Here is a 13,516-nt window from a genome sequence, read left to right on the forward strand (position 1 = left end):
TCAGGCAATAGCTCTGGACGTTCTGGTAACACCGTGGGTGTACCAGTCGGTGTATGTGTTCCCTCCTCTGCTTCTCATACCTAAGGTGCTGAGAATTATAAGACGTAGAGGAGTAAGAACTATACTCATGGCTCCGGATTGGCCAAGAAGGACTTGGTACCCGGAACTTCAAGAGATGCTTACAGAGGTCTTATGGCCTCTGCCGCTAAGAAGGGACTTGCTTCAGCAAGTACCATGTCTGTTCCAAGACTTACCGCAGCTGCGTTTTGTCGGCATGGCGGTGGAAAGCCGGATCCTAAGGGAAAAAGGCATTCCGGAAGAGGTCATTCCTACCCTGGTCAAAGCCAGAAAGGAGGTGACCGCACAACATTATCACCACATGTGGCGAAAATATGTTGCGTGGTGTGAGGCCAGGAAGGCCCCACAAAGAAATTTCAACTCGGTCGTTTCCTGCATTTCCTGCAAACAGGAGTGTCTATGGGCCTCAAATTGGGGTCCATTAAGGTTCAAATTTCGGCCCTGTCGATTTTCTTCCAGAAAGAATTGGCTTCAGTTCCTGAAGTCCAGAAGTTTGTCAAGGGAGTATTGCATATACAACCCCCTTTTGTGCCTCCAGTGGCACTGTGGGATCTCAACGTAGTTCTGGGATTCCTCAAATCACATTGGTTTAAAACCAGTCAAATCTGTGGATTTGAAGCATCTCGCATGAAAAGTGACCATGCTCTTGGCCCTGGCCTGGACCAGGCGAGTGTCAAATTGGTGGTTTTTTCTCAAAAAAGCCCATATCTGTTTGTCCATTCGGACAGGGCAGAGCTGCGGACTCGTCCCCAGTTCTCTCCCTAAGGTGGTGTCAGTGTTTCACCTGAACCAGCTTATTATGGTGCCTTGCACCTACTAGGGACTTGGAGGACTCCAAGTTGCTAGATGTTGTCAGGGCCCTGAAAATATGTTCCAGGACGGCTGGAGTCAGGAAAACTGACTTGCTGTTATCCTGTATGCACCCAACAAACTGGGTGCTCTTGCTTCTAAGCAGACTATTGCTAGTTGGATGTGTAATACAATTCAGCTTGCACATTCTGTGGCAGGCCTGCCACAGCCAAAATATGTAAATGCCCATTCCACAAGGAAGGTGGGCTCATCTTGGGCGGCTGCCCGAGGGGTCTCGGCTTTACAACTTTGCCGAGCAGCTACTTGGTCAGGGGCAAACACGTTTGCTAAATTCTACAAATTTGATACCCTGGCTAAGGAGGACCTGGAGTTCTCTCATTCGGTGCTGCAGAGTCATCCGCACTCTCCCGCCCGTTTGGGAGCTTTGGTATAATCCCCATGGTCCTTTCAGGAACCCCAGCATCCACTAGGACGATAGAGAAAATAAGAATTTACTTACCGATAATTCTATTTCTCGGAGTCCGTAGTGGATGCTGGGCGCCCATCCCAAGTGCGGTTTATCTGCAATACTTGTACATAGTTACAAAAATCGGGTTATTATTGTTGTGAGCCATCTTTTCAGAGGCTCCGCTGTTATCATACTGTTAACTGGGTTTAGATCACAAGTTGTACGGTGTGATTGGTGTGGCTGGTATGAGTCTTACCCGGGATTCAAAATTCCTCCCTTATTGTGTACGCTCGTCCGGGCACAGTACCTAACTGGCTTGGAGGAGGGTCATAGGGGGAGGAGCCAGTGCACACCACCTGATCGGAAAGCTTTACTTTTGTGCCCTGTCTCCTGCGGAGCCGCTATTCCCCATGGTCCTTTCAGGAACCCCAGCATCCACTACGGACTCCGAGAAATAGAATTATCGGTAAGTAAATTCTTATTTTTACATTGGATGCTTGCAAATATCAAGTATTAACAGGCAGAGTAGTATTCTGCTTCCATGCCCTGAAACTGCCCCCCAGAAGTGTAGCTTTTTCTGATGTCATCAGTCATTAATGCACCCGTCTTCTCTTCTACAGCTCAGCCCCAGGGGGATTTATCCAATGACAGGTAAGCACCTAAAATCCAACAAGTATATGGTTGTAGTAGTCTGGTCCCTTGTCCTACAGTTATCAGTGTCATTCAGAAACTTCTCTAAGTACAAGTCTTCATTTTAGAGTATCTCCAACTTTCTCTATGATGCATACATAACATTTGTTTGCTTTAGTTTTACAGTATTCAACATATGATGGAGGGACTCATGATATAACTATAGATTTTTTTCTGTAACACATACAGTGACATGAATCATGAGGTAAAGATGGCCCTGTCCAAATGGGCTTATAATCTAAGAGGTAGAGGGAACACTTGATGCATATGGAAATGGAATAACATTTTGTAGTTGGTAGTGGCAAAACTGTGTATAACTATTGTAAGGTAGAAGATTACGGGAGAGGCGACAGGGGCGGTCGTCACGGGGCTACCACACACTGTCCTCCAGAATCAGCCACCATTATTAGCCTGGTGAGCCTGCGCTCACAGCGGGATACCCTGGGGAGTGGGATCTGCTTTGCACCCTTGCTGCCGCAACATCGCTCTGTAGTTTTTTGTATATTGGTGGTGGGATGTGCGTGGGGGTCGGGGCTGGAAGTCTTATATGTACACGGGGGCAGTTGTGTAATGTTATATGTACAATGGGGGGAGGGGCCGGTTGTATACTATTATATGTACGAAGGGGACCTGTGTAATGTTATATGTACAGTGAGGGGGCGCCTGGTGTGTAGTATTATATGTACGGGTGGACAGACGTGAGTATTATATGTACAGGTGGGGTAGCTGTGTAGTGTTATATGAACAGTCGAAGAGGGACGGGGGGGATTGGTGTGTAGTGTTATATATTCAGGGAGCAAAGGGGGATGGGGCACGTGTATAAGGTCTTGTTACGGCTCTGCCTGACCGACCCATAAGCTTATGAGGTGTCTTGTGACCAGATGGAGGGACACAAGGTCAGCCACTGCAACTGCATCAGGGTGGAGTCCTCCATGTCATGTGCAATGGCCTCAGCTCACGCTTATTAAAAGCCTGCTGTTCCATGGACCCCAACATACCCACCAAAGCAGCGGGAGGTTTGGTGTGGTCTAGCTACTGAAGCAGGGTGGACAGAGAGCAGGACAGCCGTGGGCAGCTCAGCGGAAGCAGCAGGGAGCCGGCACAGGCTGCGAACGCTGGATGTGAGACATGCGGCTGCAGGTGAACAGCAGTAATGAACAAAGGAAGACAAAAGGAAAAATAGCAAAGATACATAGACATCTCCACGCTATCACTTTAATAATTTTGTTGATAGACGCCCCTATAAGTTTGTGTCCAGGGGCCCCCACAGACCTTAATCCGGCCCTGGGCTGAAGCGTTATCCACCAATAAAAAAACAAGCTGCCATTGGTGACTGGCATTTCTGTTCAACTACCAGTGATGTGATACAGTTTGAATGAGGTGGGACAGTAGCACCCATAATTGTCCACTGTTTACTGGAACTGAACCTTCTCCCTGAAAATAGCCTGTTAATTAAACAATGTGGGACACATGCACAACAGGGTGAAACTCCTGCATTTACATCTTAGGTTTTATGCAGCAAACTGTGACATCATTGGCAAACAATCAGAGACAAGTCCTATATATCCTATATATATGAGCCACTGGTTCCTAGCAAACTGCGCTGTGCGGCCTCAACTTTCATTTACGTTAATGTCCTTTTTACAATCTTGGGTTACCATTCACATAGCTTTAAAAGACAGGGAGGTGTTGGGCCACTCTGATCCATACATAAGATGATACTTGCGTATATATTACAGAAATTGGCATTCCCTATTTTCTACAGTAGTTTAAATGAACTGGTTGTTAGGATATAATAATGCAGTATGTAAACAAAAGTTATTGGACACCATTGATGTCAGTACCTTGTAGGTCAACCACGTGCAGTGATTACTGCATCCCTCTTCTTGGCAAACTGTCCACAAGTTCCTGGACAACTGCAGGCTTGTGTGTTGGGGTGTCCCATCACTTTTGTCTACATAGTGTATATTGGATTCCCATTCTGTGTTTGCAGTGAAAACCTGGCGTCTGTAGGAGGAACAAGTCAGCATCGCTTGCTGAGTGTCCCGGAGCTGTGTCACTGTCTGGCTGAGACCTGGTTCACCTCTCGGCAGTACATCCAGGAGCTGCTGCTTTACAAGAGGCAGAATCCAGGAAAGGTGGGTTCAAGCGAGAGACTGAAGTTACATGATGAAAATAGTCTGTTTTATACATCGCTACAGTCACCTGCATTCATACTTAGGACAGATTGCTGTGTTATACTGTACATATCAGGACATAATATACATTTCCCTTTTCATCATAGCAGTAGTGGTCTGAATGATGATTTGCTTTTATGACCGGGCTATGAGCCTAATAGAGTTATCCTGCTAGAACTCTGAACCATGGACTTAAAAGGAAGCATCTATTAAATGACATTCAGTTCAGTGGGTTTAATATTAATGTTGCATATGCTGGTAGCGATGGAAGCTGCAGTTAAAGGAGGGGATTCAGAATTTGCGCAGGGCTTCTAGTGTCCCCTTTTGGTACGCTGTGTATTCATTGTCTTCTCTTTTTTTACCTCAGTTCTGTTCAATGGTTTGTTCGTGCTGTACAGTGCTGGCTGTTGTCGGACATTATGTTCCAGGCATTATGATTTCCTACATAATACGTAAGATTTTGTTGCGTTTGATAATATCATTCGGTCTGTGTATTGAGAAACCTACATGCAGTGATTATATCGACCATTATGTCTTGCAGTGCTCAGTGTTCTTCTGTGGCCACTGGTTGTGTATCGAGAACTGATCCAGAAGATGTACACTGCTCTAGAACCCATTCTCATGAAGTTAGAGTACAGCATGAAGGGAGAACATCTACCACGCTCACACAAGAGTAAGAGTTTTGAGACATCATCAATACAGAGAGCCCGCTTGTTTCCCCCAAAATCAGAGAAATCATTTAATCTATGTGTGAAGTATATTTAGACATGATTTAATACTCTGTTCAGATTTCGTTCATTTGAAAGTTTCAAAGTAAGTCCCTCCTGTGATGTACCCAAAATTTGACCTGCAATTATACTGTACTATGCAGACATCTATGTATATCTTTTATAGCAGAAAGCAAACCACATCGCTTATGGATTCTGGGGAAAAAAGAATTGAACCTTTCAGTGTAATATAATCATCAAAATGTATAAATAATAACATACACATAGTGCACCATCTTTATGAATTTCAATAAACAATACGTACAATGAAATAAAAACAAACAAAATAAAAATCCACTCATAAGATGCTGGTGTTGATGCACACAAATTATGAAAAGCTGTATTTTCAATAAAACTCTACATATAAGAAAGCTAGTTTGAAGTATATAACCTATTTATGGTGTATGAGGAAGTACAATGTCATAACAGATTACATTGCTAAAATCACATTACTGTAATGAAACACATTAGATCCAAGATCTAACAGGAGCTGCTGTTCCTTTCATTTCATCTATAAAAGGGATTTGACTTTCTAACTAGAGATCTTGGTGCCCAGGTGGTTGCTATTGGTTGTTGAAAAACCCAAGAGAGAATCTGATATTTGTTCAAACTGGGCCTGATTCTGAGTTGCACAGTTCATCTACATGCTGATCTTGCATTGTTTTGCAAACGCATGCGTAGTGACCTGCATGTGCAATTTACAGCAGTTACAAGCAATTGAGAGTTGTACGGAATCTGGGTTGTATCTCCACTTGCAACTGAGTTAGTGTAACTGGGCGACAACAAGGTTCCCTCTTAGGACAAGTTTGCCATGGGTTTGTTGAATTGTGGGCTATACAGAGGTGAACATATGCAGTGATCCTTCTGATTTCAGTTGGTTCTCCTGCAACAAGGATAGGGCTGGTAATGAGGACAACTGTTTTGCTCAGTGGATGGATTGAGAATAGGACTCTGCACTTGTCTAATTGTTAAGAAATCAATTTTCCTTAAATACAATAGTTGCCTACAGTTTGCAATATATCTTATTGCCGGCAGTAATTTACCAGATGGCAAAAACTGATTTTTTAGTGCGATTTTTGACCAATGCCCGTTTTTACCGTGCTGTAAATTACATGTTTTCGGGCGATGACACATGGGATCCAGGATGAATTCCCAGACGCATGTGTTATCGTAGAAAAATGGGTCTCTAAGGGCTGGTTATCTGGGTTTCTGCTTCGATGTGTGCCTGAGTCATGCGAAGCATAATCCCCGATAAGTGCCCACTTATTAGGGCTAATTGGATAGACCCCAAGTAATTTACCCTGATTATAGATGTTACTGGCCATCAGACATGCAAGTGGCTCTCCTGATGAAAATCCAGGTTTCTTCTTCGGGTTCCCTAGGGTCCACAGGAATGTATAACATTGGGTTATAGGTGGTGTAACCAAACAGTTAAGCTTTCAGATTTTCCAGAATGCTTGGTCCTTCCCCCTATAATCCCCACCTCCGGGCTCAGGTAAGTCAGTTTTTTTTTTTATGCTCTCCTGTACGACCAGGGTATACCGTAAAGTGCTGTCTTGTAGATAATGCTGCTTGCACCCTCTGGCAGGAGAGTGTATGTGTCCGGTGCAGCCTGTTTAAGTGTGCGGAAGCTATACCTACGCGTTTCACCCCTCTCGATACTGGGCTTCTACGGGGATTGCTGATTTGTGATTGAAGTACAGTGGAGAAGGTCAGGTCTGCTGCTCTGAAGTTGTACGGATGTCTCCTAGCTACAAACAATCTGTGTTCACCATCACACGCACTGATAAAGATAGTTAATAGTAACATAGTATTTGAGGTTGAATAGAGGCAAATTGCCCATCGTGTTCAACCTATTTTAAGTTGTGATGATTCTACATACTTGCTAAATAATGTTTTATGACTAGTTAGCTACTATAACTCATGTTACCCCCGGATTAATCGCATTGATATTTTAAGTATTATAACCTTGTATAGCTTTTTCATTCAGAAATTTATCCATTCCTTTTTTAAATCCAATTACAGAGTCTGCCATTACCACCTTCCCTGGCAGGAAATTCCACATCCTGATTGCCCTAACAGTGAAGAACCCTTTCCTCCGTTGCGTTCAGAACTTTCTCTCCTCCAGTCGCAGCGAGTGCCCACGTGTCCTAAACTGTGTTCTTTTAATAAATAATTCCTCTGATAACTCTTTGTGATGTCCCTTTACATATTTGAAGATACTAATAATATCTCCTCTTAGGCGCCTCTTTTCTAGTGTATACATATTTAGCCTAGTAAGTCTTTCCTTATAGTCCAGTCCTTCTAGGCCTTTAATCAATTTAGTAGATCGCCTATGAACACTTTCGAGTTCACTGATGTCTTTTTTTTATACAATGGTGCCCAAAACTGAACACAATATTCCAGGTGCGGACGTACCAATGCCTTATACAGCGGCATGATTACATCCGAGTCCCTTGTCTCAATTCCCCTTTTTATGCACGCTAGCACCTTACTTGCCTTCTTGACTGCGTTTTGACATTGTGTACGGTTATTAAGCCTATTAGCAATGAATACCCCCAAATCTTTTTCCAACTCTGTTTCCCCTAGGTGTTCCCCATTTAATATGTAGGATGCAAGTTTGTTTTTAGTCCCAAAATGCATAACCTTGCATTTGTCTGTATTGAACCTCATTTTCCATTTAGACGCCCAGAGTTCAAGTTTAGATGGATTATTCTGCAAGGACTCCACATCCAATTCTGAATTAATTACCTTACACAGTTTAGTATCATCTGCAAAGATTGACACTGTGCTTTACAGGCCTATTTCTAGGTCATTGATAAATATGTTGAACAGTAGTGGTCCGAGTACGGACCCTTGTGGTATTCCGCTGACTACTGGGGACCAGGTTGAGGACTTCCCGTTGACCACTACTCGCTGTACCCTACTATCCAACCAGCTGCTTATCCATGTGCAAATAGTTTTTCCTAGGCCAATCTCCTTTAATTTGATCATCAGTCTCCTGTGAGGAACTTTTTTTCGAAGGCTTTTGCAAAATCTAGGAAGACCACATCCACTGCTTTTCCTTGATCAAGATTATTGCTCACTTCCTCGTAGAAGCTAATTAAGTTAATAAGCTATCTATATCACACAATACACCAAGGTGCTGTTCATCTCTGCAAATATCAAACTCTGGCTCCTAGTCACTTGGATGGTTTCTATATTATTGGCTTTCGTCTTTGGAGAGATTGATTTCAAGGCAACCTATCATTTATACTTCTGAGAGCGTATCAGAACCAGCATTTTTTGTTTGTGTTTTTAGTTTCTATTTTTTTTGTTTGTGTGTTTTTTAGTTTGTTGACATTTATCTTTATGATTATTTATGTGAACCTTTAAATATAATTTATGCTAACTCAAAGGTACATCACTTGTCTTTCCTTACGCGCTGCTATTTGCTTTTTTCTTTTGTTTGATTTTGGTGTGACAGACTCCTAAAGCAGATTTTGTTGTTAGCTAATAATACTCAGCACCTTCAGGGATGTTTTTTTTACTGTTTATATTTGTATCTTCCTCTATCAGAAAGACAAGCTAAGAAGGAGCCAGAAGAAGGAGAAGAACTGATTGCAGAGACAGACAGTGAGAGTGAGATTGAGCTATCTGGGTTCTCTCCTGAGGTGAATTACATGTTCACGGCTAGTGGTGCAGGCTGAAGAATGAAATGTGTTGTTGTCATTTTTTAAATCTGTGTTTTTATAAACACATTTAAAAAAAAAAAAAAAATTTCTAAGGCACATACACATGGTGAGATATTACTATCTCCGATTTTGATTATGCGATTTCCCCTGAACTCCCTGGAGCCCTGAACCACCAATATTGACTATCTTTACTTGAGATTTTGAAGTGCCAATTTTGACTATGGGGGTAATTCAAAGTTGATCACAGTAGCAAATTTGTTAGCAGTTGGTCAAAACCATGTGCACTGCAGGGGGGGCAAATATAACATGTGCAGAGAGAGTTAGATTTGGGTGGGTTATTTTGTTTCTGTGCAGAGTAAATACTGGCTGCTTTATTTTTACACTGCAATTTAGATTTCAGTTTGAAAACACCACACCCAAATCTAACTCTCTCAGCACATGTTATATCTGCCCCCCCCCCCCCCGCAGTGCACATGGCTTTGCCCAACTGCTAACAAATTTGCTGCTGCAATCAACTCTGAATTAGGCCCTATGTACTAGATTGTACACAATATGGTCAAGATTGACTTGCCTGCACAGTCTATCTTTTCTTGCGATACTGACCCCGCTGGAGCACGCATTGGTATCGCATGCGGTGTACACATGGTGCAATTTGCACCAACTTTCCTTATAATTTTGACTATATAGTCAAAATCGTAAGGTTACATCGCATCATGTGTATGCACGTTTATTCTCACCAAGTGAAAGAATAATTAGTTATTTGTATGTCCACTTGAAACCGTTTGACTTGGTATTTCAGCTTCAGAAAAGCAGAATAATGTTAACAGCATCTATAGTTACTGTTTTTTAACAATAAGACAGTAGAGAAAGTAATATCAATGTTTTGCAGAGCATCCCACTATAAACTGGATGGTATTTGAAAAAGAAAACAAATCTCCTTATCACCGGGTACATGCTGCTTAATTCTGCACAGTATATTAAGCTTTTGATGAAGGAGAATGGCTTTTGATAAAACTTAGTGTGGAGATGGGAGAGAAAATGTGATAGCTTTATGATACATAATGCATGTAATTATGAAAGTGCATGCTGTGATACACAGCAATATGATTAACTCCTCATTTTCCCATCCAGATGGACGTGAGAATAACAGCCTTGGCCCTGTCTATCACAGACTCCGAGTTATCAGATGAGGAAGCCTCCATCCTGGAAAGTGGAGGATTCTCAGTATCCAGAGCAACTACACCACAAATGATGGATGTCTCAGAAGGTGAGAAAGTAATGGCACCCGCATTATTCAGTATATAGTAATCTCCGCATAATACCTATATGTAAAAATTAGAAAAGTATTTGATATTATTTAACAAATCTCCAGAACATTAGTATAATGTATAAACACTAGGTATGGCCATCAGTGGGTTAATAATGATGGTACCATTGGTGGTTAACCTCAGTGGTTTAAAACCATTCACAGGTAAACCATTGATGGATTCAGCCACCAATGGTCATCCCTGCGCTATGGATTAGTATGCTGCCAGCCAATCAAAGCCTGGAAGCAGGGTTCAGCGAGTCCTTCATGGAGTGGAGCTAGGCTCCGTACCCAGCTTTAATTGTGTTGGGGGGGAATAAACCATTGTGGTGTCTTTACCATCGATGGTGGAGAACCATTTGTCCTCGGTCATCGATGTCAAACTATTTGACAACGGCCATCAACCGTTGGTAATTTGTAATCATCGATGGTCGAAGTCCATCCCTAATAAACGCTTGCATAGTAGGTTTACTATCATCCATTATCCTGGAATCTATGCTTTTATAAATGGACTAAGCCTACCCAATATAGAATAATATTTTTTATTAGTGTGGCTATTGTAGCCACCTTAACATACAGTGCAGTATATGTTGCCAAGCATACTTGTTAGTATTAATGGATAGGCATGTTATTGTTATTGAGTGTAAAAATAATTAAACATTTGCAGTGGTTTAACATTAAGGGGGGTATCTAATTAGCCCTGAAAAAGTGGAAGTTCTTACCAATATTTTTCAAACAGATGTTTTCTTTGTTAAAGCCTGAATACATAAAATTGAAGCATGAATACATAAAATAACAATAAAACCAAGTTTGATATGTATGACAGTAGCAATATGTGAAATACAAACAATATTAATATCACATATAGATAGGTAATATGAGTAAAGAAGCATTATCCACGTGATAATAATTATACACAATAATTAGACTTGGACCTGTTACAACCAGCCGGAGTGGGAGTAGTATCGATAGCAGTCAGGGGGTTTTGGGAGTCTCTGTGTTTCATACCATGATGTATTTTGGAAACATTTTCACAGTTGCTCCCTAAAGTAGTGGGGATAAAGTGGCAATGTAACTCTCCCATGTATCGTATCCTTTTCTTTTTTCAGTGAGACTTCTAGCCAATCCATTCTAAAATATAAAATCGTTTTTCTAGAAAAAGTGAGAATGGAGGCATTGTTGGCTGTATCCATATTGGTAAAATACATTTCTTAGCCGATGCTGATACTACCAGTAATAATTTACATACTCCATGTGCCACACGGGAGCCCTTAAGTAAGATACCGAATATATCACATTGTGCTACTTCATGTCACCCAAGAGAGCCCCTAGATAAGATCCCGAATATAGCTCAGTCGGGTATCAAAACTAAATACGATACAGAGTGGCGTTATTCCATATCCGAGTACAGATCGGTGTATCACTGGGCATTGCCATAGGCAGTGTAATAGGCCAGCCCTTAAAGACCCGCATCTGGGACAAGAGTGATCTTCCACCAGTCCAACTAGATACCTGCAGTGATGGGAAAGATATGTCATATGGAATATATTAAGAAAGAGGTTAACATATGACACTGCGAGAATCATTTTTGTTGAATTTACTAGCGTTTGCAACAAGGTCTGTGTAGTTAGGGAAGGGAATTGATCTTTCCTTGGGTGTTATATATTTTAGTAGAGTTTTTAAAAGGAATAATGAATAGATTTGTCTTTGTAGCTAGGGGTCTCCTGGAGTAATAGATTGCCCCAGTTAGCCGGGAACTAGTAATTGTAGTACTGGTCGCACAGGTTTAATTCTTATTCCGAGAGTAACCCCAATTTGTATTATTCAAAACACATCTGCGTTATTCATAACCATTTAGGGGGTGCTACCACAGGCAAAGTAAATCTGCATGAAAAAGAGAGAGAAAGGGTTCGAAATGCCCTAAAGTGGTGCACACAAAGTTTAATTAAAATATAACTTTTAATGTAATATATGCTAAAACCAGCGAATATTAAAAGGAAAAGTAAAGTAGTGTAAATAAGAAAGAAATAGTGATTAAAATTAAGAAAGCTGCGCACCAGATGTCACCCAAACGACTTTTATCTCATTTATAAGGTTATAGATTAATGAAGAGTGTATCAGGAGTATGTAATTCCTATATAGCTGTGTTTCTGCTAGCCATAGAGGAACTCCTTCAAAAAGTGTCTCAAAATTTTCTAATCCCTCCCAGGATTCATAAGACGAGACTATTGTGAAAACAGGACTCCAGTTTTCATAGTATGTGCTATAATAGAATGATAATAATACTCTAATAGTTTACTGTGTTTCAGTAATAGCAGTAATAAACTTAATCTCCCAAAGCTGTGAGCTATCTTTTTAATGTATCATAAAAATGGTAACAGAAATCTGGTTAGACCTTGAATGTATCTCAAAAGTATCTGAGTGCCCTCATGCACTTCATAAATGTTGTTACATCCTCTAGAGGAGAGCCAGTAAACATATGATACATTTGTATCGCATAAACGAGAAACAGCTGCTGTCAATTCACAGATTGAGCTCTGGCAGCTAGATGTCTTTTAGCTGTTAATACATGATGATCTTGTCTTGTTTAAATGTAACAAGGTAAAGAGTTTATTTATAGCTGCCGTCGCTGCTGATAGAAATAAATCAGCAGTTCCTAGTCACAAAGTTATTTACTTAGCACTTTATCTCTTTATGTGGCTATATTATTTGTTTATTTATGTGGTCCATATGAGACCATTAAGGATTTAATATCTCCTATTGTAACAGAAGATAGTGAGGGCTCACTCTATGCTTAAAATATTATGTGCATTGTTTATTATTTTATTTAAATGATTCAGAGAAATGCACAAGTGGTCAAACCTTCATAATCAAATTCTGATACCTTGATATATTATACGCCCACAAAGTCACAGTTTTTAAACATTTATTGTGATGTTCATGAAAAGTGTTTCATTAACATGTGCTTTGTCCCAGTTAGCCGGGAGCAATACTCTAGAGAGAGTCGTAACATAGGAGTCTATTCATGAAGCAGTGAAAGTGTGGAGAAGTTGCTGCTGACAACCAATGAGCTGCTATGTATAATTTTATAGAATGCACTTTATAAATGTTACTTCAACACTGATTGGTTGCCATGGGCAACTTCTCCACTGGCTCACTTCTCCACTTTTTTCACTGCTTCACGAATAGACCCCATAATGCTAAGCTAAGGGTAAAGGTCGAAGAACTGGGTATTTTGTAATGTCTTGCGAAAAGGGTAAGGGTTTCCTAGTCGAGGGGTCAGTAAGTTGTCGAAAACAAGTAAGGCCCATTTCACACCACAAGGTAAAGATATGTCCTGCTTCTGCATGTTGGAAAGCAGGATTACAGTGCATCTGGAAAGTATTCACAGTGCTTCACTTTTTCCACATTTTGTTATGTTACAGCCTACAGAAAAGGCAGATTCTAAAGGTATATTTCCATACAAATCATTGTCTCTCAAATAACGGAGATGAGCGGCGTGACTATAAGCAGTGGTGTTAGGTAAATGAATTCCCCCTTTTGCTCTACTTTGTTGAAGTTCCATA

General features: G+C 41.0%; 1 protein-coding gene across 1 annotated transcript in view; it reads left to right on the forward strand.

Annotated features, from left to right (window-relative positions):
• Positions 1–13,516, forward strand: part of RETREG2 (reticulophagy regulator family member 2) — a 75,084-nt gene that overhangs the window by 23,501 nt on the left and 38,067 nt on the right. Inside the window, exons 3-8 of the mRNA XM_063933868.1 lie at positions 1,957–1,987; positions 4,020–4,164; positions 4,571–4,655; positions 4,745–4,876; positions 8,529–8,623; positions 9,776–9,911. Coding sequence (XP_063789938.1) covers positions 1,957–1,987; positions 4,020–4,164; positions 4,571–4,655; positions 4,745–4,876; positions 8,529–8,623; positions 9,776–9,911 — 624 coding nt within the window. The remainder of the gene's footprint in view (positions 1–1,956; positions 1,988–4,019; positions 4,165–4,570; positions 4,656–4,744; positions 4,877–8,528; positions 8,624–9,775; positions 9,912–13,516) is intronic.

Source organism: Pseudophryne corroboree, chromosome 7, assembly GCF_028390025.1.
Source record: "Pseudophryne corroboree isolate aPseCor3 chromosome 7, aPseCor3.hap2, whole genome shotgun sequence".
NCBI classification, from domain to species: domain Eukaryota; kingdom Metazoa; phylum Chordata; class Amphibia; order Anura; family Myobatrachidae; genus Pseudophryne; species Pseudophryne corroboree.